Raw genomic sequence first — 27,629 nt, forward strand, 5'->3', positions numbered from 1 at the left:
AAAAAAAGAACTTCCATGGAGGTTGATTAAAGGTGTGCCAGCCTTTCGGATGGCCTGTTTTTTTATACACAAATTCAGCGTGAATGAACTTTGACTGCTGAAGTTTTGTACTTGACAATGCTACTGAAATTTTAATATCATATCATATCATATGGAAAGATGAAATATGATTGTACCTTTTGTAATATGAAGATAAGTCGGTGTGAGAGGATACGAACTTAAAGGTTTTTCTTGAAAAAAATGGAGAGAAAGGAAGAATTCTGTACAATTACTTAGTCAAATCGGACAGGAGTCTGATGTGCTCTAAAAACGTGAGGTAACATACTTAACTTTACGTAACGTTTAAGTCTATCCCAGATGTTACAACCAACCATTTCCAGAAAGGTCGTTTGACCTTATTAGTGATTGGAATTAGGTGAAATCTTCCAGTATTGCTACACAATGACTCTTTATTATGAATATGTCTATTGATTTCTTTCATCAAATCACGATACAATTTTAGAAAGAAATTCCATAAACTTTTAGATCAACCCTCGTACAAGTCACGTTTATTGACGTTCCCATTTTTGACTCTGTTTTTACGTGTTAATTATTTAAAAATGGTTATAAACAGCCATAAATCCCTCCAATTTATTCAAAATATCGGCATTTTACGTTTCACGAATACTCTAGCTTACGCAACTGAGGTCAGATCAGGTTATCGAGTGGGCCAGGTCGAGAAAGCTCATCTTCTAAGGGCACTAAAAGACTATTCTGACTGCCCCACCATCAGGATTATCAGGAAAAAAATCGGTAGCCTATCAAAGCTTATAGTTGCAGGTTAGAACCCCAATGTAAGACGTGGAGACCATTCCTTTGAATGAGACCATAAACCTAAACCCCAGTAGATGTTGGCATGAAAACGACCCCTTGCTGCTCAATGGCTCTAAGTGCCGAGTATAGGACACCATTTGCAACTCTATACCGGCAAGTCGTGGCGTTATAAATTCTCAAGAGGGACTATAAACAATATACTTTTTATCAATCAATCAATCAAAACTGATATTACAATGGGTGATCCATTCGTTCTTATAACAAGCAAACAAATCATAGCAGGTCTGTTTATTTTTTGTACGCGAATAGTCTATCGTATCTACACTGGATTTTTCAGTTGCATTCAGAGGTCTTGTTTATCACCTTCTTATGATGCAATATTTGTCTCAAAATGTCTAGACTCATCCCAAAGATGTAAATCAAATCCCCATACAAGGAATGACAGAACGCAGGAGTATATTTCACAAATCCTCAAAATTGTCTACACAAAGAGAGCCTGTTGATATATCATGTATCACATCCTTTTGTACTTCATTTGTAAATATCTATTAGGAAAGTTATAGTCAAGAAGATAAACATTGCTTTTATTAGCAATAAAAAAAAATCATGAAAATTAAATTAATTCACAATTGTACATCGAAAAACAGTATCATAACAAACGATATTTTATATTTAACTTTTTCATAATTATGATTAACATGTTCTGGAATGCCATCTGAACAACAAATGCATCAGGTGTAGTCTAATGAAACATGTGGAGATAACCAACTGTGTTCAAGATCTAAGTCCATAAAACAATACAAAATATTAAATTTATCTACAGTATAATTTGTCCAATCCGGCTACCGCCGGTTCCAAAAAATTTGGCCGGATTAGACAGAATCCGGAGTGCAGGAAAAATGCAGGAAAATAACAATTTCTAAAATTTTCGTTGTTTATTTACAAGTACATTATATACATATTATAAATAAAATTAAATGATGAAATCAATTAATATTTTAGAGTCTAGGAATTATAAAAAAGTCTCACTTAACTTACTGTATTTCCTTATTTTTACGCGAAGTTTGAAAGTCGGGTGAAATGTTACCTCAATCAAAATATACAGGCACGCATAAGATAAGCCTACTATGTATTAAGTGGACCAGGTTTCGCTTGTCAAGGAACAGTGGTATTACCAGTAATGCACAATTATTTACGATGTGCTTATTATTAGATTGAACTTTTAATTTTTATGTAAAAATTTACGTCTTCCCCCACAGTGTTATGGCGCCATTTTGAAATGCGTTCGATTTTCGATCCCGATTTATATTTTGATTTGTAAATCGCATAACTATATTTTTGTGTTTATGTTATAATGTGGTAAAAGGAGGGAAACAAAGTTATTTTGATTGTAATTTAATCATATAATTTATTTTTTAAGTGGGCTTTGTCACCGCCGCATTTTACTGAGTTCGTCTCATGGCACTAATTAATGATGCTAATGTAAACACGGATTATCATATCCACCACGAAAGGTGTTAATTGCTTTGAAGTGACTCAGGTATGGCCGGATTAGAGTGAATAATTACCGTTAATTATGAGCAGTTGGGACTAGAACGGCCGTTCGGAATACAGAATAGACAGTATCCGGACTACACAGAATTTTTTATAATGAATTTGTTAAAGAAGTGCATGGGACTAAAATTTATAGACGGAATGGACAAAAGTCCGGAGTACTCAGAGTCCGGATTAGACAAATTTTACTGTATATACATGTACCAGTATTTTATTTCTCTTCATCCGACGATGACCAAAGTTCTTATTTATTTTATTATGCAAGTTTTTGACAACAGCAACTATATCCGGAAAAATTAAAACTATGATCGTAAAACTCATCAGAAAGACCCCCACACTTCCGATCTGTACAGCACTAGGACGAGATTCGTAGACACTGATCAAGCTTCTGTTATAGGCACTGGTTTTTGATTTATGTACGGATAGATTCTTCTTCATCTCTTTTATCCATTCTGCAAGCGTCTCATTGGTGATATTGCTTCTGATTCTCTTTGCTGTATCTAAAAAACGAAAACAATTCTTATTTAGGTGGCTTGTTTAAATTATAAAGTAACTGCTAAGAAAATTGAAAGGAATTGTATGCTTATTACATTTAAATAATTCATGAAAAGCAAACAATTATCCCTAAAAGATCGATTCGATTATTTAGGAATTATTTTAATTTTGGGGGATAATTATATGTGTTTATTCTTTAAAAAAGTTCTGTTGATTCGGAAATAATGAAAATTCCATGAATCTGTTCGGTGATGATAAGAGAAGATTAATTGCCCTGCCTTAGTTAGAGAAATTTAATTGATTTTCTGATTACCACATTTCTTACTGTGTTGCAAAATATTTACTAGGTCGCACGAGTAATATTTGATTCGTTACAGTGTCCGGGACGGCTCAGAAAAGAATCATACCCAGGTAGCACAAAACGTTTTCATAACATTATATTCGGGTTGTAAGGATGTTATTCCAAAACGTTTTTGACATAACGTTTGAAAAATGTTTTTATAACGTTTTATCTAGGTTATAATGACGATTTTAGAAAACGTTTCTCAAAAACATTTTTAAAATGTTTTTCATAACGTTTGATACTGGTTGGACGGAAGTTTTTTAAAAACATTTTTGCATGTAATGATATTATGAATAATTTTTATTACTTAAAAAGCATAGTGAAAAGTGTTTTCACATTCCATTGTTTGGGGGAAAAATACTCTTAAAAACTACAGTATGATATTAAGAATATATTGCACAGTATGTGGTGTATTGTGTCACGTTTACTCAAATTTAAAAAAAAAATTAAATTGAATTAAAATTGTAATTAATTCTAGGTACAAATGTTACCAGAAAAAATGAATATAACATTGTTTTAGAATGTTTGGAAAACATTGTTAAAACGTTATAGAAACAACAAACATCTATATAATTCAATTCTTAAAAAAATACATTTACTGATTTAGCATTTACTTTTTTGTTTGTTTGTTATTGATTACTAGGGGATGTCTTTTAAAGCATATTGAGGGGGGAGGGGTTGGACAAAAAAAATTTTTTTCTTTAAATTCAGTTCTTCTTTAATTGTTTTATGCCACATTCCTAAAAACATTGTGAAAAAAATGTATTAAAAGCCGTTTTTAATGTATTTTTCTAAGATGTGATGTAGTTCAACAAAGTAAGGCAGCGCATTTTATTTAAGGAATGAATTTAATAGCTACCCATTTTATACGGTATAAACTGGGTTGGGGCAGTTTACGCTTTATAAACCGCGAAGCGGTTTATAAAAAAGCGCAAACTGTTCTAACCCAGTTTATACCGTATAAAATGGGTAGCTATTAAATTCATTGCTTATAATTTAAATTTCATTCATTTGATGTAAGAAAAAAAGATGATTGTTCTAACAAAATGACTTCAATTTATACAACATTTGAATGTAACGTCAGGCGGATTGATACGTTTTTGACGAAAGTCATATTGTGACGTAGGCAACCCATTTTATACGATATAAAGTAAATTTTTTATCCAATCAAATACAGCATTACAACCAGAATTAAATTATTCACTTGTGTTGTTTCCTCCTTGATAATGTGTTTATCAAAAGTTAATTGAGTCGCACAGCGGGATGCCGTGGTTAGCGCTCGCTCCTTGCTGCAAACTATTTCCACGTGATCTATATAGGTCAACTTATCAAGATTTTGAAAAACCGGGCAGCATTTTAAAAGACAAAGAACAGGATTAAGGTAATATTTTACATCATCGTATGGTATGTTGAATTTAAAGTAGTATTCAATATGTATACATATATTAAGAAATTGTATTATAGTAGTAAGTGTATTGTATAAGCCTAAATCATTCCTTGTAAATGGTTGAACATTTCACTGATATTTGAACTGGGCGGGTAATTTGTTGTTTTTGAAGTAAACTGATCATCTAAGTTTATCATGATTGTGCATTTACATAAATGTTTTATGACTTGTGTCTAGTGTGAGTTTTCTTAATTAATGTGTACTTCATGTGTAGTATAATAACCCCAGGCTAAGAGATAAATTTTAAAATTGAGAGCTTCAAAACATGATTTGAATAGATCGAGTATGTTTGCAAGGGGGAGTGTGTGTAAGTGTGTGTGTGTGTGGGGGGGGGGGGGGGGCTTAACAAGTTAAATACTTCTTTGAAAATGTTAAATGATTTGTATTTATATTCAGTATCATGTATATATTCACGATTTACAATTCTTGGAAATAAATATCATATTTCATTTACAGCGGCTGTTTGCGAAGACTAAATATACCTTTTTAAAGATCACATGTAGTGAGAGGAATTTGACATAATAAGGTTTGCTTAGGCACACCATGCTGGAGGGATTTACCAGGGTATTTATTCTTTAAGGTATGTTTGAAGTTTCCTGACAAGAATGTATTACGGAGATAGATTTATTTAGTATACAATATATGTTTTATAGAACTTTTGCCCAAAACACACTTTTGTCAAAAAAAAACAACAACAAAGTTTATTTTTTTTATAAATAATTTTAGAAAGACTTTCCTTGTATTTATCGGATGTATGACTATATATAGTTTTAATTCTTCTAATGCATGGATTTACATGTATACATGTATTTTACGAAAATGATTTGCGAGAATGATCATTCATTTTGTTAATTAAAGTTTTTCTCTAAATCTTTGTTTTTCAGAAGAATTAAAACAAAGAAGTCCAAGTGATCCAAATGCCAAAAGTGCCAAACATGATTTTCAAAGGAAGAAGGATATTGTGATTTTTTTTTTTATTTCAATTGTGACAAATCTTTTCTGTTAAGAAGACTCTTATTGACTGTGCGGATGTTTACAACAGTTCATGGATTATATTTGTGTAAAAAATTTAACCTAATTAAAACTGTAGGAAGTACAATGATTTTTATGTTGTAAAATATTTTTAAACGATTTAAAACATATAAGAAATGTTCTGAAAAAGTTTTTAAAAACGTTTTGAAAACGTTTTCAAAAATGTTTTCAAAACATTGCAGGACAATGTTTTTGAAAAACGTTATGATAACGTTAAAAAAACCATACAAAATAACGTTGTAATAACGTTTTAGAAAATGTTTTGATAACATTTTGAAAACGTTTTTATAACGTTTTAATAACGTTTTTGTGTTACCTGGGTAGGAAGACCCCTGAAATTTGTTTTCATTGAGTCAACGCGGAACAGTTAAGGTTATAAATGGAAATATGGGCGATTTTTTATGATAAAAAAAACATACTTAATAAGGATGGGCAATTCTTTTTAGGATTTCGGTGATATAAATAAATGTAGTGTGGTTCAAATCTACATGTTGAGGACATTTAGATTTTTTTATTTAGATTTATCAAGTGATGTCGGAGCCACATGATTTTAGCATGTATACTTGGAGTTTAGAGGCCATCTGTAAATTCCAATATTGCAAGGGCAAAACCAAGTTAAAAAGTTTAATTCATAATTCTTTTAAACACTATATGTAGTTTTTGACAAGTGCTGCGAACTTATATAGATTTCCTTATATAATTGCTACAATTAAATTTGTTGGACGGCAGAATGAATATTTTACCGGTCAACTACATAAAATATAGCTATGATTAATTTATTTGCAAGATTTCACGAGGTTCGCCGCACTCTTCAAATATCTTAATGCTTCATTAGTTTATGTGTAAAAACTTGGCAAGAAACATTGAGGATATGCCCTTGCAATAAATCGATTTGTTATCGCCCTTCTTTTACTATAATTGTAATCTATTGACTAATGATGTTAAAATGACTTCAAAAGCATTGTGACGTCTTCAGGATATCAGATTATGCTTGCAGTTTTATCTTACTCCAAAAAAATTCAAATCTCAGAAGTTATATATAACACCAGTATAATAAAACGCAAAAACGCTTATCCACTGTTTGTGTGTGGGATAGCTTTTTCACCAAACCCTTTACAGGGACTATGCCCTATCGCGGTTCGATAAAAGAGCAATCTCACTTTCAACCAGTTGATAAGTGTATGCTATGTTCCTTAATTATTCCTTAATTAAGCAAGAGCTGTCAATAATACGAACATTATCATCCTGACGTTCTGTACAAAAAATATTTAGCAATAGCCGTCATAATAATAAAGTATAACATTATATTCTCGTATTTTCAATTTCTTGTTTTTATAGGCAAAATAACATTTCTTTTTCATGCTATCAAACCACTAAACCATGTTTAGTTACTTCATGTCAATGATACTCCATATGTAAAATAATTATTAAGGTAAATATAAAAAAAACCAAACATATAAACTGACAAAATAAAGTTATATTTAAGAATGGTTCTGAATAACAAAAAGGAAAAAGTGCATTGTTTTTACCATAGCAGGTGAAGTTTGTTTTCTGCCACTCAGATAGTAAGCAGTTTACTGAGTTGGTTCCAGATTTTGGAAGAAACCCCTGACGACAGGAGTATAGAGCAACATTGTTAGAGACCATGACGTCAGCGTTAGCAATGGTTGGTGGATCAGGGCAAGATTCTGTGTAGAATACATACTGTAGTGAAATTACTATGATTAGTTGATATATATAAATAATAATTTTATATATCAATTTATTAAGGTAATTTACAGACTATGCTTTTCTGACTTACAATACTTTAAGAATATGATTTGGTGCAAACCATTAATACAACATTTTGTAAAGTATGTATTTATATTTTATTAAAGACTAAACAAACATAAAATATTTATATTCGTGAAATGCAACTTTAGACATGTATTACATCTAAAAAAAAATGTATAAAGATCTTGATCCTTACTTATACATTTAAAGTCAGTAGATGGCCAAGTGCTGTTTCTGCACTCGATGACGTCAATTGTATTATTCATAGGGAAATATCCCGTGAAGCAGAAATATTTTGCTCTATTGTCTTGGACAAAAACTGTTGTATTTTCAACTGCAGGAGGTGTGGAGCAAATAACTTCACATAAAAAAGTTTCAGAATTTTATTATATTACAAATCCTGTTAAAGACATTTTTTAAATAGTGATGTATTTTTCACATTTTTCTCATATATCCACGAAGGTGTAAAGTACCTCTACAGAACATTGAAGTGAAAGACCATGTACCCTCTACACAGTTAATTATGACGTCATCTGAACTTTCAGTGTATCCAGGTTTACAAGAGTACAACGTCTTGCTACCATTAGTCACTCCTTCATATAATTTATAAGCATTGTCAATATCAGGAGGGATTGGACAATCTGCATTGAAATATACGTTATCCTTATTTCAAATACAGTCCTTCGATAAAAACACTAGTTGGAATAAATGTCAACGAATTCGAAATTGAAACAAAGATATTAATTGACTGCCGTCATGAGAAAAGGGCCCTTATCTTTTGACGTCACAATGCTCAGAAAACGACGTCAAAGTCGCGGTATTGTAAACACGGAAGTAAATTTTGTTGACTGCATTTTGTAAAAAAAAAAAAATAAAATTGAATTTCAAAGTGTAACAAAAATTTGAAACTTGATGCGGACATTTTTTAATAGGTATATGCTATTATTACAATTTAGTACATAAATTTATTCATAATTTTGTTGAAGTATTTAATTTGATGTTGATATACGGAGCATTGGACATGCACATTGCTACCTATGGAACAGCGATTAAAACGATGTCGATGCATGACCATAAATTAAAGATGCTGCATATTTGTTTTCTGAGCAATTTACAAATACTTAAATTTGAATTCATGTTAAGAAGTCTTAATATTAAAAGGTATATTCCATATACATGTATATTTTTTTTTCAGAGAGAGCCGAGAGAAAGAGATAGAGAGAGAGAAGATCGAGCGAGAGATCTATGCACATATAGTAATTACCGTTCTTATAAGTGCTAATTTTTTCCTGAAAAATATATTCCATAATTTAAAACATATTTAGCCATTTTAGTTTTAATCCATAGTTAATCATACTGATGTACCCCGATAGCCAGCCTTCGGTGAACTGTCGTAAAAAACTGTTGTAAAAAAAGGAGGGAGGGGGGTAAGAAGACAAGCCAAAAAAATTTCCGAATAAAAAGACCGGTAAAAGTTAAAGCTGAGAAACATAATCCCTCTTTCATTGAATAAAGATACTGGTAACATGGGAGATCCAAACCTTCTACGAGGGTTGTCCCGTAAAATCGTGGACAAAGCGTTTTTCTCGAAAAGTAATGGGCGCACTTAGCTGAAAATTTCAGTAAATGTATATTTATCATATTTAAGTGCATGATAATTTTTTTGATAAAATATAGGCAAAAATAAAGATTTTATTATGCTTGAATGTGCACGGGGTATTGTCCTACGGCGCACGGTCAAAAAACCAAAGTTTTATTGAAGAATACACAAGTTTGAATTCAAAATTAAAGTTTTAAATACATAAGATTTGGATTAAAATTATCCTACTTCAATTCCACAATCAATTTTGCAGTCTTTGTAAAAATTTTAAGGCATTTGCTTAATTTTTGGCAGTTTCTCGAGCATTCGAAATGGGAAAGTGGTAAACACAACAAACGAAAAATGGCGACGTTTTATGACGTTACGGCGCACCGGAGAACAGTTCAGTTTTATTTCGATGTTGTAATGACACCTTTAGAGACTTGAAATGACCATAGAAGAAAAAAGATTATAAAAATAGCACCATATCTTAAGTATACAAATGAAATAGGAGTTTTCTTAGCGAAGTTTTTTTTGATCGAGTCCCTGGGAAGTACAAAACATACGGACAGACTCCTAATGTAATAGCAAAAGACGCTGTCACAGTAGACCGCCGATATGAGATTTTCTATCAGTTGAATGATGGCGAGAATATTGTCCGTAACTTACTAATAAATCTTCAGAAGATCGCAATAGGGTGCCAGTTGGTTCTTCGACTGTTTATGGAGACTAAAGAATGTGTATCAATGAAATTCCGAAATTGAAGTCGGACTCATCCAACTTCATTTTCAGCAAAGATAAAACGTGACGCTGTTTTAAACACTTTGACGTTATAATCCATGCGCCGTAAGGTGATACAATACATGGCATAAAATCTCATAATTTGCTTATTTATGCATATATTTATCTGAAATTTGCTGTGTATATTACTAAAATATGTACTAAATAATAGTAAAAATTTCAGAACGCAGTGATGTTTATTTTTCACACTAGACAACTTGTCCACGATTTTACGGGACAACCCTCGTACATCAACAATAAATATTTTTTTTACTGAATTAACAGTAATAGAATATGCTAAGGTAAAAAATACGGATGATGGCGGTGCCACGAAAAAATTGCTAAAATAAAGATTGTTTCAAAAACTAATTTAAAATGATAAATAAATACATTCAAAGGAATTGTATGGTAGAAGTTACTATTGTTTCAAATTTCTTAAATTGTTCCGATGAAATAAATGAATGAAATCCCACTGGAACCTATTTTACAATATGTTAAGAAATTAAATACAGCTATTGTAGACTTTTCCCTAAAGTATTATACCCAATGTTGAAGAAATTAACAATATTACATCAACAGTGATATTATGAATGAGGATATTTATAAACCAATTGGAAAAAAAAACTATAGATTAATAATAAGCAAAAAGACGTACGAATTTCTGGATAATATCAGATATATGGCTAATCTCTTGAGAATACATCACTGAAAGAGCAAAAAGTATGTGACAAATTTTTATGGATGTAATTTCCAAAAGTTATGAAAATGTTTAAAATCTTTAAAAATTTTAATGAGCGTGAAATCTATATCACTGACTATTGATACCATGATATGAAATAAATAAGTCACATTTTGCGTTGAAATCTTCAACTCTGATACATGTATCAAAATACCCCGCATATCTCGACATTAATTTCTTGAAGTTCCGAGATAAGACTTTATATATCATAATCCTAACATGACTCTGCGGAAAGTAATTAATAAACAAACACAAATTTTTCCTCTTTTAAAGAAAATATAGGCCTTTACAGTCGCACGCAAGTAGCAACGGGGGTTGGGGGTTGGGGGGGGGGGTATACATTGAAAGTCCGTCCGGGCAAAAGAATAAGGCACTGTATTATGTTTGATTATGAAAATTTGTTACTGAAAGAAGACTGAACCTACCCCCGCCCCCTTCCCTAACGGCGAAATCGGGTTCGAGTTTCGAAACCCCCCCTTTTTTTTGGTTTGGTTGAGTAGGGTTTTTTTAAGGTAAATTCATTTTTTTTCCTGACTAAACCCTCCCCCCTCTTTTTCAAACGAGTATGTTCTGAAGTAATAACTAGGGAAAAATGGTTTGTCTAAATATTTTCAGCGAAAGAGAGTCTAATTAGAGCGGTATATTATTACTTAATTAACAGCATCGCCTCATACAAAAAGCATTAACGAATGTTGGACGTAATAGTGCATTATTGGATAAGACAATCGCATCGAACTGTGAAAAAACTTATAAGGTATCAAGTTAAATAGCCATTGTCACAGAGGAAAATGAATAGATGACCATTCGTGGCCGTAAAAAAATTTGTTTTGCTTGTAAAGGAAAATTTGGTGGTTGAAAGTGCCCACAACTGAAAAAAAAATATAGCTACCCCCCACCACCACCAACTGAAATGGCTTCCTAAGGGCCTACCGTTCTTGCGTAAAAATATATATTAGCATTCATTCAGTTTCAAAAAGATTTCGTCAAAATTTTAATGGAGCTGTAATTACGGACAGAAGAGTCAAGCACATTTTACTGTACATATAATAAAAAGAGACAAGAACAGCGCAATTCCCATCTCTTTGATTAAATTATACAATATTATACATAAATCATTTTTTTTAGATCATAGTAGATGTCCTTGTAAGAAATATACAAATGTTGTGTTTAAGTGAAACAGGGTACAGGTGCCACAAAATTAAAAAAAAAGAAAGGGGGGGTTAATGTGCAGAAATATTTGTAACCGATTTTAATCGTGATTTAATTTTTAAAAAAATAAGAAGTTAAAAGACGGTTTCAATTTGAGGTATAAATTCAAAGAAAGTTTCAATTTAAGGTACGGTATATAAATCATTCATTTGTCCTTTATTTGCCTATTTTCTACTCCATAACTAAGACAGGCGAAGAAAATGAATTGTATAAACAATGGAAACTTGGAGCTTTAAACATATCTAATAAAATTTTCAAAAAAAAGTAAAATTTTTAAAATCCGCTTGCATGGAAGAAGGGAATAACGTATATTTTTTTCATGAATGTTTATAAAAGGAATAAACGTTTTTAAAAACAAGTTTACATATATCTTGGCGTATCTGAATTTATTTTTCAATTGAATTTTTCGGTGATACAGAAAATACATGGTGTTTTTTTTTTTTTTTAAATCGTATTAACAGTTATAGGGAATAAAGTTACGTGCGTGTGTGTTGGTGAGTGAATTCTGTCTCATAAGAATTTTTTAAATATCGGGATCAATGTGCTTTTTGCGAGGGTGCCCCTTTTTGCGCGCGGTGTCTTCTGCATTGAATTCTCTCTCTATATATATATTTCTTTTAATCTTTAAGTGTTACAAGTGCTTTATATATTTCATAAATTGAATTGGATTATTTTAAATAAAAAGAATAATTTGTATGGATATAAACAAATATTATTTCCCTACTGATTATAATATAAAGTGTTCTAGATTCTGTCTAAACCCCCCCCCCCCCCCCCCCCCCCGTTTTTTTTTTACAAAATTACTAGATCTGCTCGAAATCCCTTAGGAATATTTACATACTAGTCGCATGGAAGAAAAAATTAAATACTTTCTCAATTTTTTAATTCTCAAAACGATTGAGCTTATTTAAATAACGTAATTTTAAGATTTTTCGAAAATTGAATTAGACGCAGGTGACGTCATGACGTTTTCACTGAGTAACGTCAAAGTTATTTTTGGAGCGCCTCACTAAAATTTTCATAAAATACCGAAAAAGCGAGATATTTTCAAAATTTATGTATATTTGCATTCAGAAAGAGTCCGGCTATCAAAATTTACCAAAAAGTCAATTTGTGAAAATTTGACCTTAAGGGCCCTTTTCTCGTGACGGCAGTCAATTACGTTAACATTTTCTGTATCATCATTTATGTTTTCGAATGGTCGTGCAATTTACAGTGATGAGCTAGTTTTTTAAAATGAAAATATCACAATTTTTAACAGATTTTGCAAAAAAAAACCTAGCAATATCGTTTAGATGAATAAAAAATACCTGTAGAAATGCATCTAGTCTTTGACAAATCAGGTGAACATGATTCTGTACCATTGCAAGGCGTGCCTACATAGAAAGAACTAATATTATTTGAAAACCAAAGCCAATTCTTCTTTTATATCTATATGTAGTCTCAACATCCATTATCAGAAAGTTTTACTGGACAGGAAAAGAAAGTTTATGTTTAATGCATGTTTAGTGGGATTTAACCACTAAAGGTTAAAGCTACATGTATTTATCAAAGTGAAATGAGTATTTGTTGTCATGTGTGGCTAAAAATGTATCGGGTTCACTTGGCAATTTTTACGGTATTTATCAGTTTCATTCATAGTTTTGGGATATTAGTAGCAGCTACATTTAGCAAGGGAGCTTTGACGTCACGGCACTTATTCGTCATCAGTATGTGCTGAAAATTATCAAATACTTACCTGTGATGTCAATAACTTTAACGACAACTTCTACAACGTCACTTTCTTGATTACTTTGCCCGTCACCCCACTGTCCACCCACGTAAACCAAATGTCCATTTGTATTTGTCGGGGATGGTCTCCAGAGCATAACTTCTGTCTCATTGTATCCGTAAATTATAGCCCCATATGAGTCATTAGAGGTATCAATCATGGCGCTACCACCAGCGTGAAACATGAATCCCTCGTTGTTTGGAGATAATACTTTCAGCTGATGGAATTGAGCAAGAAACAAGTGTATAGAAAACATGGAACAAGATATATGAGGTGTAATTTCGATTGTTTTCCCTTTTACATAAACTGACCAGTTTAACTCATGTAGTTTATTAAGATATGATACATTCCCAGTTGCAATTAAAGAATAAAGCATAATTGATCATTTGCTTGACAATAAATAAATTTCTAGACAGTATTCCATTAGAAACTTCGAAAATTATTTCATTTTGATGAAAAAATACAATATAGATTTTTTTTAATCATAGAAAAACCCCAAAATATTTAGGAAATAGCTTTGCAACACCACTCAAAAGCAGCGTAAAGAATGAATATGACCTGTTCAATATTGGATTATTTTCACACTAAACTTAAACTTTAGACTTACCAGAACAGAAACGAATGCTGAATCTAAACTATAGACCGAATCCAGGCTTACTCGCTCCACAGTGTTTGTGTCGCTCTTATCCAGTGTGAATTGTTTTGAGAAAAGCTTATCACAGGAATACAGTATCCAGGCCTGGATATACAGACTAGCAGTGTTGCACCTAAAGCCCTCTGTTCCCCAACCATCTACTGCACAGGCCACATTATCTGAAGAATGTAAAATCTACACAACTACAGAATGCTTCTGCTAAGTTTCAGCTTTTCTAGGCCAGTGGTTCTTGAGAAGATGAGATTTTTCCTACATGTTTCAATGTAAAATTTGTATTCCTTATTGTGACCCCTTCCTATCCGGGGGTCATGATTTGAAGAATTTAGAATCTACACCAAAAACATAAGTTTAAGCATTTCTGGATTTTTCCTACATTTGTATATATTTCAATGTTTAACTTTGATTTTCTTATTGTTGTCCCGTCCTCCTCCGGGGGATCATGATTTGAACAATTTAGAATTATAGGTACATGCAGTACCAAGCGATGCATCAACAATAGTTTGTGCATCTCTGGTCCAGTGGTTCTTGAGAGGAAGATTTTAAAGATGGTTCATATACATTTCAATGTAAAACTTGGATTCCTTATTGTGGCCCTGCCTACCCTGGGGGTCATGATTTAAACAATTTAGAATTTACAATACCCAAGAATGCTTCCACATACGTTTCAGCTTTTCTGGCCAAGTTGTTACTGAGAAGTTGATTTTTGATTTTTTTTTCTAAATATTGCAATATAGAAATTGGATTCCCTTTTTTGGTCCGCCCTTCTCCCGGGGTTTATAATTTTAATAATTTAGAATTTACACTACCTCACGATGCTTCGTACTAAGTTTGAAAAAAATTCTCTCAGTTGTTCTCAAAAAGAAATTAAAAATGTGAAAACAGACGGACGGACAGCTAGAGAAACGGACGGACAACAGGTGATCAGAAATGCTCGCTTGAGCTTTCAGCTCAGGTGAGCTATAAAAAAAAAACTCGAAACAAGTAAAAAAAAACTTCCAAAAAAAAAAAAAAAAAGATTTATGATGAACAAGTTTTTGATTTCTCTTAAATCTAACATTATTGATATGATACAGCGATAACTAACATAAAAACCTTACTGGACATAGACCAAAGACGGATTTCTTGGTCATTAAATGCAAAAACAGTCCCGCAGATTTTTTCATAAGTTTTGAAGACTTCTGAATTGAATGTCACACCTACAATGAAATGCCATAAACAACTCCTTAAATAAATTGTCTTGGGTCTATATTGTGAAATACAAAAAGTTTACAAACTGAGAAAAATAAAGCGTGGAATTACTTCATTTGTGTGAGTCCATTGATAGTGGTTCAACAAAACTTGCTTTTGTTCTTTGAAACTTTAAAAAATGTTCGTGGGTAACGTTTACATGTATATATAGAATTTTTTTTAAGTTAATAAATATGTAGACAGTTGTTCGTGGAGGATGTTAAGTTGTATATTAAAGTGGACAACGAAATCGAGGATCATTTGGCCTCGACGAAAATTGATGATTCTACAGAAAGTATGAAGTTACAATTTGTCCAGACTCGCCTGCTGCCTCGGAAACATAGCCATTGGTCATCTTCAACTGTACAACAACAAAATCTGGCTTTTCCCCAAGTCCATGTTCAATAGTCTTATAACTGTCTCCTGGAATAATCAACGTTGTTATCTACAACTTCACTGAATTACAATAAATAAAAGTATGTATTTACGATGTACAAATCTGTTTTCTAAAGCGAGGGCCCCATAATGTCTTCGATTTCCTTCCGATAATGAGGACATCTACTTTTTTCCGACTTAAAACATAGTCAGTGCATATCTGTCTTCTGTTCTCCATTTAACAGTAGTTGTATAATTGCACTGGTAATGTTGTGTTAAAAGGAGATTAAGGTATTTTCATCCTCGCATACTGCAGAGGTTTTTGCAAAAAGAGTTCGTAATTTAATTTTTTATCCAATAGAACATTTTATTTGGAAGAATGCTTTTCAATAGGTGTGATGATAGATAATTTTAAGTAATAAAAATTATCTTTAAAATGTATATTTTTCTTTATTTGATCAATTATTCAATCTTATACTAGTCAAAATTTCTAAGTCTCTAGGCAAGTTTTGCTTTACACCGCTCTTATATTGAATTATTTTAACAGTATAATTTGATAAGTATACAGGATAATAAAGTAGCTGAACAATTTTTCTCACTTAATTCATTTAATTGAAGCGCTTTAACACAATATGCAGAAACGTTAAGGCACCCTTGAATTAAAAATTCACAATGTTAAATACTGCATTATTCTCCATTCAAACGAATTCACAGCAAGACAACCGTTCCTCAAAGAATTCACACTATTTAAGAAAAATTCTTTTATTGAATGTTTTTCCATATGGAGACTAGGTCGTCCTCTAGTTTCGATAGATTCTGCTGCTGGAAAAGCTGCCTTACACTCCGGTCTATCTTCTTCCAGACATGCAAATTAGGGTTGAAATTAGGATGACAAGGGGGCTTATCGAAATTGTCTGTGCCTTGTCAACAATAGTTACATAGCGTCTTTTTACATGTATTCCCCACTCCTCCAGTTTGACATTGAGGGGAAAGCACTTCCGGTTCCGGTTCCATAATGTTTCCGCATACACTCTATGATGATTTTGTGGTGTTTCTTGAAAATCTAGCGATTTCTAACGATTAAAAGGAATTCAGGTACGCTTTGTAGGTTTTTCGGGCGGTACATGTAATTATAAAGGTTTTAAGTAAATAAAGTCATACAGTGAAAGGAAACAGAACTTTTGTTAACTACGACCAGCTTGGGCCTTTTCAACTTCACTTGCACATTGTTGTGTGGATATACGCCGCATTTTATTCAAGCTTTCATCTTTTTTTCGTTATCAATTAAAGATGGAGAACACATGGAAGTAAAAAATATGAAGAATACACCCGAAAACATATGAAACTCGAACTTCATGCTTTTTTAACAAAAACAGTCACGGTTGAGTAATTACACATTCGATTACAAATTTTTTGGCCTTGACAGGTAAGTATTGCAAATTAAAGGCAAATTTTTGAGCAACTAGTAAATTTAAGTTAAGGTTTTTTAACTTTTTAAAAAATAAAAGTGGGGACTTAGAAATTTTGACAAGTATATATAAAATGTTGACTAGGGTAATAACTCCTCCTCAGGTATCTTCATTATTTTATTAGACTCAGCTCAGTCGGTAGAGTGCTCGCTCCGTGATCGGGAGGTCGTGAGTTCGCATCTCGGCCGCGACTGTCCTAAGTCGATAAAAATGGGTAGCAACTGTTCCTTCGCCATGCGCTCGGCACTTTGAAGTGAAAGCTGCTGGTCTTTCGGATGAGACCATAAAAACCGAGACCCCGTGTCAGCGGTAGGCGTTTGCACGATAAAGATCCCTCACTGCTCAAAGGCCCTGAGTGCCGAGTAAAGGTCAAAATTTTAAGCTCTTCACCGGCATACAGTGACGTCTCTATATGAGTGAAAAATTCTCGAGAGGGACGTTAAACAATATATAATCAATCATTTTTTATTGCACTTCTAATGTAATATAGTTTCCCTGCTATTCAAAATTCAAAAGTATTTTATAAGTAGCAAGTAATTCGGAACCTTGACTATCAGATTTATGCATTTTGAACTGTTTTTTTTTTCATGATTTTTTATTTTATTGCTATCAAAAAATGTACGATATATCTCTCATCGTTGATAATATGGCGACCTATACCCTTTTGCGATAATTGGTAAATTTATACTATATTTAATGAAAATAAATGCAGTTTTTGTACTTTGAACCATTAAAATTTCGAGAGTGGAAAGACCTTAATAGAGAAACATGCGCTTATGATTTAAATGAGAAAAACTGCTTATCGTACATTTGCTCTCTCTGTTGTTACCTAGGACAGTGACATGTTGAATATTATAATTCACCACGTGATATCTTTCCTTTGGTAGTTTTATGAAAACTAAATTCCGTCACTTGATTTACGGGTAGCATGCTTTCTGCTAAACAGGACACTGTGGTCGAACAAGTTACTGTAAAGCTGTAGAAACTCATACGATTCTAACCTTTGTAAATAATTTTCTTATGCCTAACAGTGTCAAGAATTTTTCTTGTACCTAACAGAATAAATTAAAACGTGGGAAATGAAAATCTTGTTTTTTAATACGTTATTGTTATTCATCAAGTCTAATTTTACACCCATTCTTACGATATTACATGTACCTCCAACTCTCATGCATATACAATTTTTAAGTAAGTGTAAATCTTCTGAACTTGGAAATCAGTAAGGACAAAAACATAAAAAAAATTTTTGAATTACAGTCTAAAATTATTTTTGACATTTAAATTTGGCGCCTAATTGACCGTTCTCCATAGTGAATACATAAAAATGAAATTAGGTTCAGATTCTGATGTAAAAGCAATAGAAGCAATCCAAAAAGACCCAAAACACAGTGTTAAGTGCATTTATCCTCTAACCTAAAATCTGCGTATTAAATCATACAAAACGTCTTCTTTAAAAAATATTTCAAATTCAGATTATAAATTATAGAAAAACGGGAGAATCCTTCAGAATCTTGGGGTAGATATTCTTTGATCTGAGAAACACCAAACAGCGAGCGAAATTAATAATTTTTTTTGTAATATACCTACATGTAATATATGCTTGACGCTTACACCATATATAAATATTTTTTAACTATACTTCCAAAGTTTACTTTAATTGGTATAAATGCCTATATTTAATTCATAAAAATTCATAAACATATTTTGTGCATAAACATAAAATTAAATTATGCTTTGTCGAATTCTAATGGAGATAAGAATTGAAAAATATCCGCTCAAGTTTTTCAATCAAAGACGAATGTCTACTGAATATATAAAAGATTGTAAAAAACGAATAAATTAAATACAAAAATTACTTAATTAATTGAGATATAATATCAAAATGTTTCATTTTTTTTTTGAAAATTTTATATGCCATAAACTTAAAGCGGATTTATCTATCTATGGGCAGCATATAAAAATACAGAGATACAAAAGGTAATTCATGAAAAAAAATTATGTACTTCTTATTTTTATTTTTCATCTACCTTAATAGTAATGATGGCAGAGTTAATGTTTTGTTTTAATGAATAAAATGTAAAGAAAAATATGCTATTACTTTGGCTTTTCTGATACAACAAAAACTAATGTTAAATATGCTCTCTGTTATGGAATGCATTGCTTTGAGTTGCCATTGCTACAATTGATAGTTTCCACGATTTTCAAACTGTGTTCAGTTTCGTAATTTCATCCTATCTAGCTTTCGAAATACAGTGATCAATAAACCTTTGCAAATGCACCCTTTCAAATGATATAAACACATTCAAAATGTTGAAAGGAAGTATATTGATGAAAATTACACTTTTTGTGAATTATGTTGAATGGACTTATGATCACGATTTCTTCAAATACATGTGTTTATATATTATTCATATGAAAAGTATAATTATTCTGCATCTTACCGAAGTTAATGCAGCATTTAATAGTTATTCAATAAATTCATCGTTAATGCTTTACGTGGAAAATTTATGAAATCGATGTTTTTGGTTCTGTTCATGTTTGGATAGATTCGATTTTCGGAATTATTATCAATAGTACTCATTGTAAAGATTCTTAAGATATATGTTTATTCTTTTAAAAATATGCTTTATCATACATTGACATGTACATGTTTATTTGGATCTCTTTATTTTTTAACCCTTATTTAGCTATATAAAGATATGTTTTCTTTGAGGCTTTGCAGATTAAAATATTTATTTGTCAATATCAACGTAATCATGTAATCTCCCATATGGAAATATTTCATACTTATTTTTAACCTTATTTCATTCATTGCTAAAGCTTTGTAAATTTGCAAAGTTACATACAGTGTGTTTGCGTACTTCTTCGGCAGTTGGAGATAAAACTTCCTCAAAAAATTTGAAAATATTTTGATATATAGATATCTCTCATATTAGAAGAGTGATTTAATTACCGGTAAATCTTACTATATTCATAATTGCCCATTTTTAAAAGATTTTATCAGACATGACATTTAGCATAAAATAAGTATTATTTTTAGTTGTTGTGAAGATATAGACATTGATTGGATGTTATTTCACAAACTGAAAGGTTTGCTATGTGATTTAGATATTGAATATCATTATTATAATGGTACTTGTATTTATTTAACATACTTAAGTGTTCAGTATAGAGGGCATACATTTTCAAAGTATTGACTGTTTGGAATTATACGACACTGACACGATCATGTTGAAATTCCATCTCTCTACAATTTTAAATAAATATTCTCTCTAAAGAAAAAAGTTAAAAACCGTGCGAGTGTTTTTTTTAACTGTTCTTAGTTGGACGGGGAGTATAATCAAACAATCTAAAATTCAAAGATAAATGAAATTGTACTGGCACATTAATTTCATTAATTAACAGAATAAATATTTTGAATACTTTTTCATAGGTATAGGTCATAAATGCTGTTTACATTAGTAGCAATTGAAAATTTCAATTTAAATATACTCTATTTACATGTATGATGTAAATTTTTTTTCTGGAATGAAACAAAAGGAGGAACATGTAATCAACAGTCTTCACGATCAAAAGTCCATAGAACAATACAAAACAGGTGCAGAGCAAACTCGTTACTCCAAAACATCAGAGGTTGGATCAGGTACCATGAAGGAGTGAGCATCCTCTGCCGACCTGTCACATCCGATGTAAGCTCCTTGTCATGATCGGAAAATGAATTTTGAAAAATTTGAATACACCTTTGACGATTCTATTGAGTGTCGTTAATTATTGAAGAACATGCAGATTTAATAATAAAATTATGTCATTCATTAAAATCCTTTGAAATCAGCACAGTAAAGTTGAAAATGATTATATATAATTCTTAAAATTATTATAAGGTAGGACAGTTGGTATATGAAATTCATATTGTTATACATCTTTGAGAAGGGTGCGATAATATTATATGAAAATGATCACAAAAAAAATTGTTTTGATCATGGATTTAACAGATGTATATTTCTTTTAATCTTAATTGGCCTTGATGCATGCATATGACCAAAATAATATAAAAGTAACATCACAACCTGATGAGGCGTGGTACGACTCATCGTCGCAAACCACGGCCAAAATGTACGCTCCTCTTCCATCTGGCCGTGGTTGAACGAGGAGAGAATTTTTTGGAGCTCATTAAAAAATTGACCAATGCGAGTAAAGCATAGTCGGATGATGAACTTAATCGCGACCTTTCAATATTCAATCGCAGTAAAGGAAATATTTCTTGTATACTGTTGACGTCAGTTGTTGATCTAAATTGCGATAGAAACAAAACTTGCCACTGACTGAACATGACGTCACAATAGAGAGGCATAAATATTCAAGATAACGCACTTTCTGTGATCAAGCAGCCACGGGTACATGTAGGAGAGAGCTTATATGCGGACTCCGGACCGTGGCTTGAGACGATGGGTACGACTTTGCCTCAGGGAAATTCTGAATCACTGTGTTTAACTTTATTATTAATTAAATGTTCCACACACGTGATCAATGAATAGGTTTCACAGCAGGTGTGGCCTGTAAAAAGGGGATGCTTACTTCTAGTAGGCGTCTAATTCCGAATGTCCATGTTTCACTCTTGTTTACAGATTTGTTTGAAGTTTTTAAGGTATCACCTCTCAATATTATTATTTTTACCCAAACCATATTTTAAAGACTGCAATTGTTAATCAAGCAAAAAGATGAAAATAACCATTCTACAATTTTTATCCAAGGGGCATATCATGATTAAACCTCCTCCATGAAAATTGATTTTTTTCATCAACACGTTAATAAATCTTAAAATTAAATTATATTGGTAAACATTCTTGAATTTATATTCTCCCTCACTTCGTTCGTCCGAATATAAATTAATTATACTCTTTATTCTGTATTGAAAGAATAATCAACTCATATGTATGGAATGCTGCTCGTCAGAACGTTTATTACAAATTTAACACATTTGTATTTATTTCAACACCCATTATTTTTAATCATTAAATAATACTTATATATATATATAGATACATACATGTATATGTGTGTGTGTGCCTAATTTACTGGTTTCCATTCCTTGCAACATTCTGTACAAGCGGTAGAATAACTTTTAAAGCATGCACCTGCTATTTATATGACCATGTCACGTGACATAAAAACCACACAGATCCACCACTCTGTTCACACAGGAAATACCCGTAACGACAATAATGATAATTATATTCTCCTTCACTTCGTTCGTCCGAATATAAATTAATTATACTCTTTATTCTGTATTGAAAGAATAATCAACTCATATGTATGGAATGCTGCTCGTCATAACGTAGAACAATCAAAGAGAAAAGTGTAAATAATAATAATACCTGTCTACACACACACACTATATATGCATATATATTTATTAATATATATTCATTTATATTTACACGAAAAGACTATTAGACACTTTCAATTTGTTATCTATACAATCCTTAATATAATTGTCTCTGGAATAGTCAGATTTCCAACGTCCATGTATTTTTCCTTACAACGTTCTGTACGAGCGGTAGAATAACTTTTAAAGCACGCACCTGCTATTTATATGACCATGTCACGTGACATAAAAAACCACACAGATCCACCACTCTGTCCACACAGGAAATACCCATAACGACAATAATAATAAATATACGGGACATTTTTTAATAACTTATCACCAAAGTTATATATAATTAAAGGAAGAAAGAAAAGCTTACCTGTTGAAATGCTTTCCCTACCATAGCTTGTGAACTTTGCCGGTGGTAGATCACACAATCCCCATACCTTAATCCTAATAAAACCTACCAAATAAATTCCTTCAAATGGGCCAGCGAATGCAGATCCACCTAAAATGTAATAAATGCTAGATTTTTTCTACATACATGTATTCAATATACTAGTAGATAAAAAAGATTATTTATTTTAAAGGCTCGTTTAGTTTGTCTTTTTTTCCCTTTTGTTTTAATTTATATACCCCAATTTTCGATTGTTTAACTTGAGCATAAGAATTGGCAGCTAATTTACTTCTACTACCTACAACAGTATTTTAAAGGTACTTGGACACAGATTTGAAGTCAATATTTTCTCTATAATATTACGACTTATATATTTTAATAGCATTTCAAACAAAAATTAAATAAAAATCTTATTTCATTTAAAAATTATTAAAACTTTAAATTTTTTGGCGAGTTTTGATTGACACATCCTTGCACTTTCACAAATTTTAACCTTATTCATAATCCTTAGGAAAAGTTGCAATCTTGTTGTATATTAATGAGAAATATTAAAACGTTTATCCAGAAAAATAATTTTATTCAGAGTAGAAATGTTAGAAAGCAAAACTCCTTCACAAGCATCGTCATTCCGAACTAAGAGTTGCGTACAGAGTTTAGCAAATCGAGCACACTCGTGTTATGTACACAGTTTTTGTAAACAGGCACGACTTCTGTTATTGTTTATGTTTATAATTCACCGGGTGCGTTCAAACGTCACAATCTGCTTACCAAAACTGCACGGACTGACAAAATATTGCATGTTTGTTTTGCTTTTGAACATGTCTATTCTGAATTTTCTGGATTAAAGTATTAATATTTTTCATTTATACACAACGATATTGCCACTTTTTCCTAAGTATTAAGAATAAAATAAATTTGTAAAAGTGCAAGGATTTGTCAATCAAACCCGCAGAAAAATTAGAAATTTTAATATCTTTTATATCAAAATATATAAGTTGTAATATTATAGAGAAAATAATAACTTCAAATCTGTGTCCAAGTACTTTTAAGGGGGATATACAAGCCATATTGGATCTAGTCTGGTGTGAAATAACAAATATCAAGAATGCGCTTTATACTCTACTAACAAGCCCAAAGTTACTCAAAGTGCTAATGCACTGATTACCTACTGTTCGAGACCAAAATTAATAAATTATTAAGTTTATTTTGTTTTAATTAGGAGGAAATTAATCATGTAAGAACTGCGCAGCTACAGCATTCACGAGATGAAAAATACATTGAAAATGGTGTTAGTTTGATTCATTGTTAATATGGCTACAACCATTTGTTTCACTTTTTTCTTGTCATTATATATAATTCTTGAAAATTTGATTTTTCATATGGGTGTCTTCCTGAGGCCATGTGTTTATTTCGTCCGCCATTCCCCTGTCTCACAGAGTTCGAATAAAATCGATTTTAGAATAAATGCGACCATAATAACCATGATAACATCAAGACAAAAATTTACTAAGTAATAATCATTAGATTATATAACTTGCTACTTTTATTTGTTACATCGCATCGTCTGATTATTGAAAAAACGCAATTTTAACCCCACTCCAGCAAATCGGGAAAAACTGTTCTGTTTACAGCTCGAATTTCCTTGTTAATATCATTCCACTGAGCACGTGGTTGGCATGTGCATATATCTGCTGTGGATAGACGCGTTAATTATCATGATTATTTTAATTTTTCATGGAACAAGTCTTGATAAATTGTTGGTTTCTTTAAAACTCGATAAAAAAGATAAAAAATGTCCTAAACATATGTGTTTACGTCGGGTCCTTTTTCTGTGGCGATAGAAGTTATTTTCAAATGGGGCACTGCAAGGAGGATGCCTAGCATTTAATTAGAAAATGTTAAACAATATGCGGTGCATGAAAAACAAATATTAATTACGTGTCTTACATTCGAAAAGTTGGTACATATGTCTATTTTGTTTAGCAGTTAGATAGAAACAATAGGCAGTTATAAGGTTTCCTTAAGGCACCTCACATAAATAGCTAGATTGTTTGCAATGACCCACACATTGTATGGAGTAATGTTTGGACATAAAACCGCATCATGTCTCATTATGTTGACAACGTTGTAAGCTCTCGCTCATTGAACATAGGAAGCTTGATAAAATTATTGATTTGTTTCTTTGAAATTTAGAAGCAAGCACAATGTTTGCAAAGAAAGGTCCATTGCACATGCTATGTCTATCATCGCAAAAAAAGTGATATCTTTTTTTCACCTATTTAAATACCGACCCAATAATTTATCCTGAGTTGGGAGGATCACCAAACGTCATTTTAAAGATGGTATAAAATATTTAATAATGTTGATTTTTTTCTTTACTCTGTAAAATTGTAATTTTGACAAAATGGGCAAATAGAAAAACAAGTTTTTTATTCATTAAATCTTCTAACCTACTCTGCTTGATTTCATTCCTTTTCAAATGTTGCTTCGCTGTAATGAAAACTGTAAATGTTTATTTGACAGAGTATACAAGGGGAGATCAAAAAGTAAACGATATCTTAGGTATTTGATAGTTATATAATTGTTGAAATATTCGAGTATTTTTCAAAGTGTAAATTGGAGGTCTTTGATAGCATATTGCTTAATTAAAAACACATCCCTTTTCAAACTTGCTTTCACGGGGCAACATAACAAGTATCATATTTAATTAACTATCTGCCTTCCTTCACTAAAACGATCTATCCAATCATTGATTGAATTTATAGGAAGTCATTTGTCTTAATACACTGTGAACAAATTCTTATACGCTACTTCAAAGGCATTTTTAAGATATACCATAAATATTTTAGTCGTTTGTTGAACGAGTTCCACTGAGACAACCATTCTTCGTCACAAGTACCTGCATAATGACGTCATTTTTACATTGTGAGCAAAACTTTATTCAGCATATGCTATTTATAGAACTTGTGTTTGGCTACGTGTGCACCAAATTTGTTTCTAATCTGAATTGTGGTTTTGTAGATACACATGTATAGAGATAGTTTGCGAACTTTTTGATCACCCCTCGTACTATTAGGTACTAAAACAAGGTCATTCATATCGATTTTATGTGTTTAATTTCTTTGTGTTTCAATGGTGATAATTTAACTTTTGATAGATATTATAAGTTATCTTTGGCAAACTTACAAACTCTTGATTTTTAACTTTGTTGGTGCTCATTTTTCCTTTACTTGAATCAAAGAGTTTAAGATTTTTTTTTATATCAATACGTACACTATTTAGAATAAATAACTTCAAGAAACACTATAACACATTTCCTCTTTTAAAAGTGTTCATATTATTTGAAATATTTCGCAACTGTAATTCTCTTCTACATTTAAAGATTGTTATGTCCCTCCATATTAATAAGAGGTCTGGAAAACAAAATTCTGTGCTAAAAATAGACCACGTGCTGCTATCCATGAACTACTTTCATGGTTCTTTACCCTCTTTTTGAAGACAACGTTACTTTGTTTTGAAATTGAGATTATCATTTAAAAGTGCAAAATTTAGACATTAATGCACAGTTTGTGTATTTTTTTTTGGATTTTTTAAGGCTTTGCTGAATTCTGTAGCTCTGCAGTTCTAAGGAGCATATCAAAAGCATTTTTCTGCAAAAGTATAGATTATATATGCACAACATGCATTCAGTTGTGCATATTTATTGTATTTTATCATAAAAACTTAAAATTTGATCAAAATATAATGTATTTTAGCCATTTTAAGAAATGTTTACATTTTGTTCTCACTGCACTAAAGGTGGCCGTACATCCCCCTTAAGCTTGACTAACTGTCTTTGAATAAAACATCTTTTAAAGATACTTTAAATTAGGATGTATTTTGTTTTCTTCAAATGTCTAGCTTTCATGAACTGCCTTCATTGAGAATTATAATTTTACAGAGATCTCACTGTCAATATCCTTAATAAAACACAATTTACATGAACTATAATAACTTTGAACTCACAAAACATGTTATTTTTCTTGCTAAAATATAATTGGGGATCAATACTTTTTTTCACAAAGACCTAGCTAAAAATATCTCAGCTCACACTTCCATTAAGTTTAAAAATAAGCATTATGATTGTCCCGTTATATCTTGCATTTGAATTGATAATTTTAAAAAGTTATTGTTTTTAAAACAACGCAGCAAAATATCCTTCAATAAACGTTTACCTGTGAATATAAGTACTCCTTTATTTGATTCATTATTCCTAACAGGGACAAATATTTTTACATGATTTTCATTGTAAATATAAACAACACCACCGTAGATGTTGTCACTGTCATCGTCTCTTTGTGCTGATCCGAATGCAGGGAAAATGACGTCATATCCGTTTTCTTGAATTTTTACCTGCACCTCAACTTTTGCAGGCATCTGTTCAAGGGGATGTTGAATGAGAACTGGACTAGATTTTTGTGATTCAACTTGAACCCAGTCGCTGATGTACACAGAACATATGCGACGCTCGAATGCTGAATAAAAAACATCAAAATACTCAACAAATCAAACAAAAACTGGTACTTAATCTTTTTTCATTACAAAAATTTAAGGTACCGGGCAT

At 31.6% G+C, this 27,629-nt stretch overlaps 1 protein-coding gene and 1 long non-coding RNA gene across 2 annotated transcripts; one reads left to right on the forward strand and one right to left on the reverse strand.

The window, feature by feature from the left end:
* Positions 1-873: 873 nt before the first annotated feature.
* LOC134275615 (uncharacterized) lies at positions 874-27,629 on the reverse strand. Its single transcript, XM_062757884.1, has 10 exons — positions 27,623-27,629; positions 27,241-27,540; positions 15,742-15,840; positions 15,288-15,386; positions 14,143-14,348; positions 13,503-13,752; positions 13,075-13,140; positions 7,931-8,098; positions 2,572-2,867; positions 874-999 (listed from the first exon to the last, which is right to left on the reverse strand). Exons 1-10 carry the CDS (start codon positions 27,627-27,629, stop codon positions 874-876), a joined length of 1,617 nt encoding a protein of 538 aa, XP_062613868.1.
* LOC134275623 (uncharacterized) lies at positions 4,460-5,719 on the forward strand. The gene is made up of 3 exons (XR_009993861.1): positions 4,460-4,586; positions 5,109-5,232; positions 5,537-5,719. It is a non-coding gene; the product is annotated as an uncharacterized LOC134275623 (long non-coding RNA).

Source organism: Saccostrea cucullata, unplaced genomic scaffold (assembly GCF_032062105.1).
Source record: "Saccostrea cucullata isolate Sc308-1 unplaced genomic scaffold, CSIRO_AGI_Scuc_v1 ctg1027, whole genome shotgun sequence".
Lineage (NCBI taxonomy): Eukaryota > Metazoa > Mollusca > Bivalvia > Ostreida > Ostreidae > Saccostrea > Saccostrea cuccullata.

Excerpts from the sequence above, each read along its gene's own strand:
- LOC134275615 (XM_062757884.1), bottom strand. Across the intron at positions 14,349-15,287 it reads CCGTCTTTGGTCTATGTCCA|ATAATGTGGCCTGTGCAGTA; the intron begins GTAAGGTTTTTA and ends TACATTCTTCAG. Across the intron at positions 8,099-13,074 it reads GACTAGATGCATTTCTACAG|ATTGTCCAATCCCTCCTGAT; the intron begins GTATTTTTTATT and ends ATTTCAATGCAG.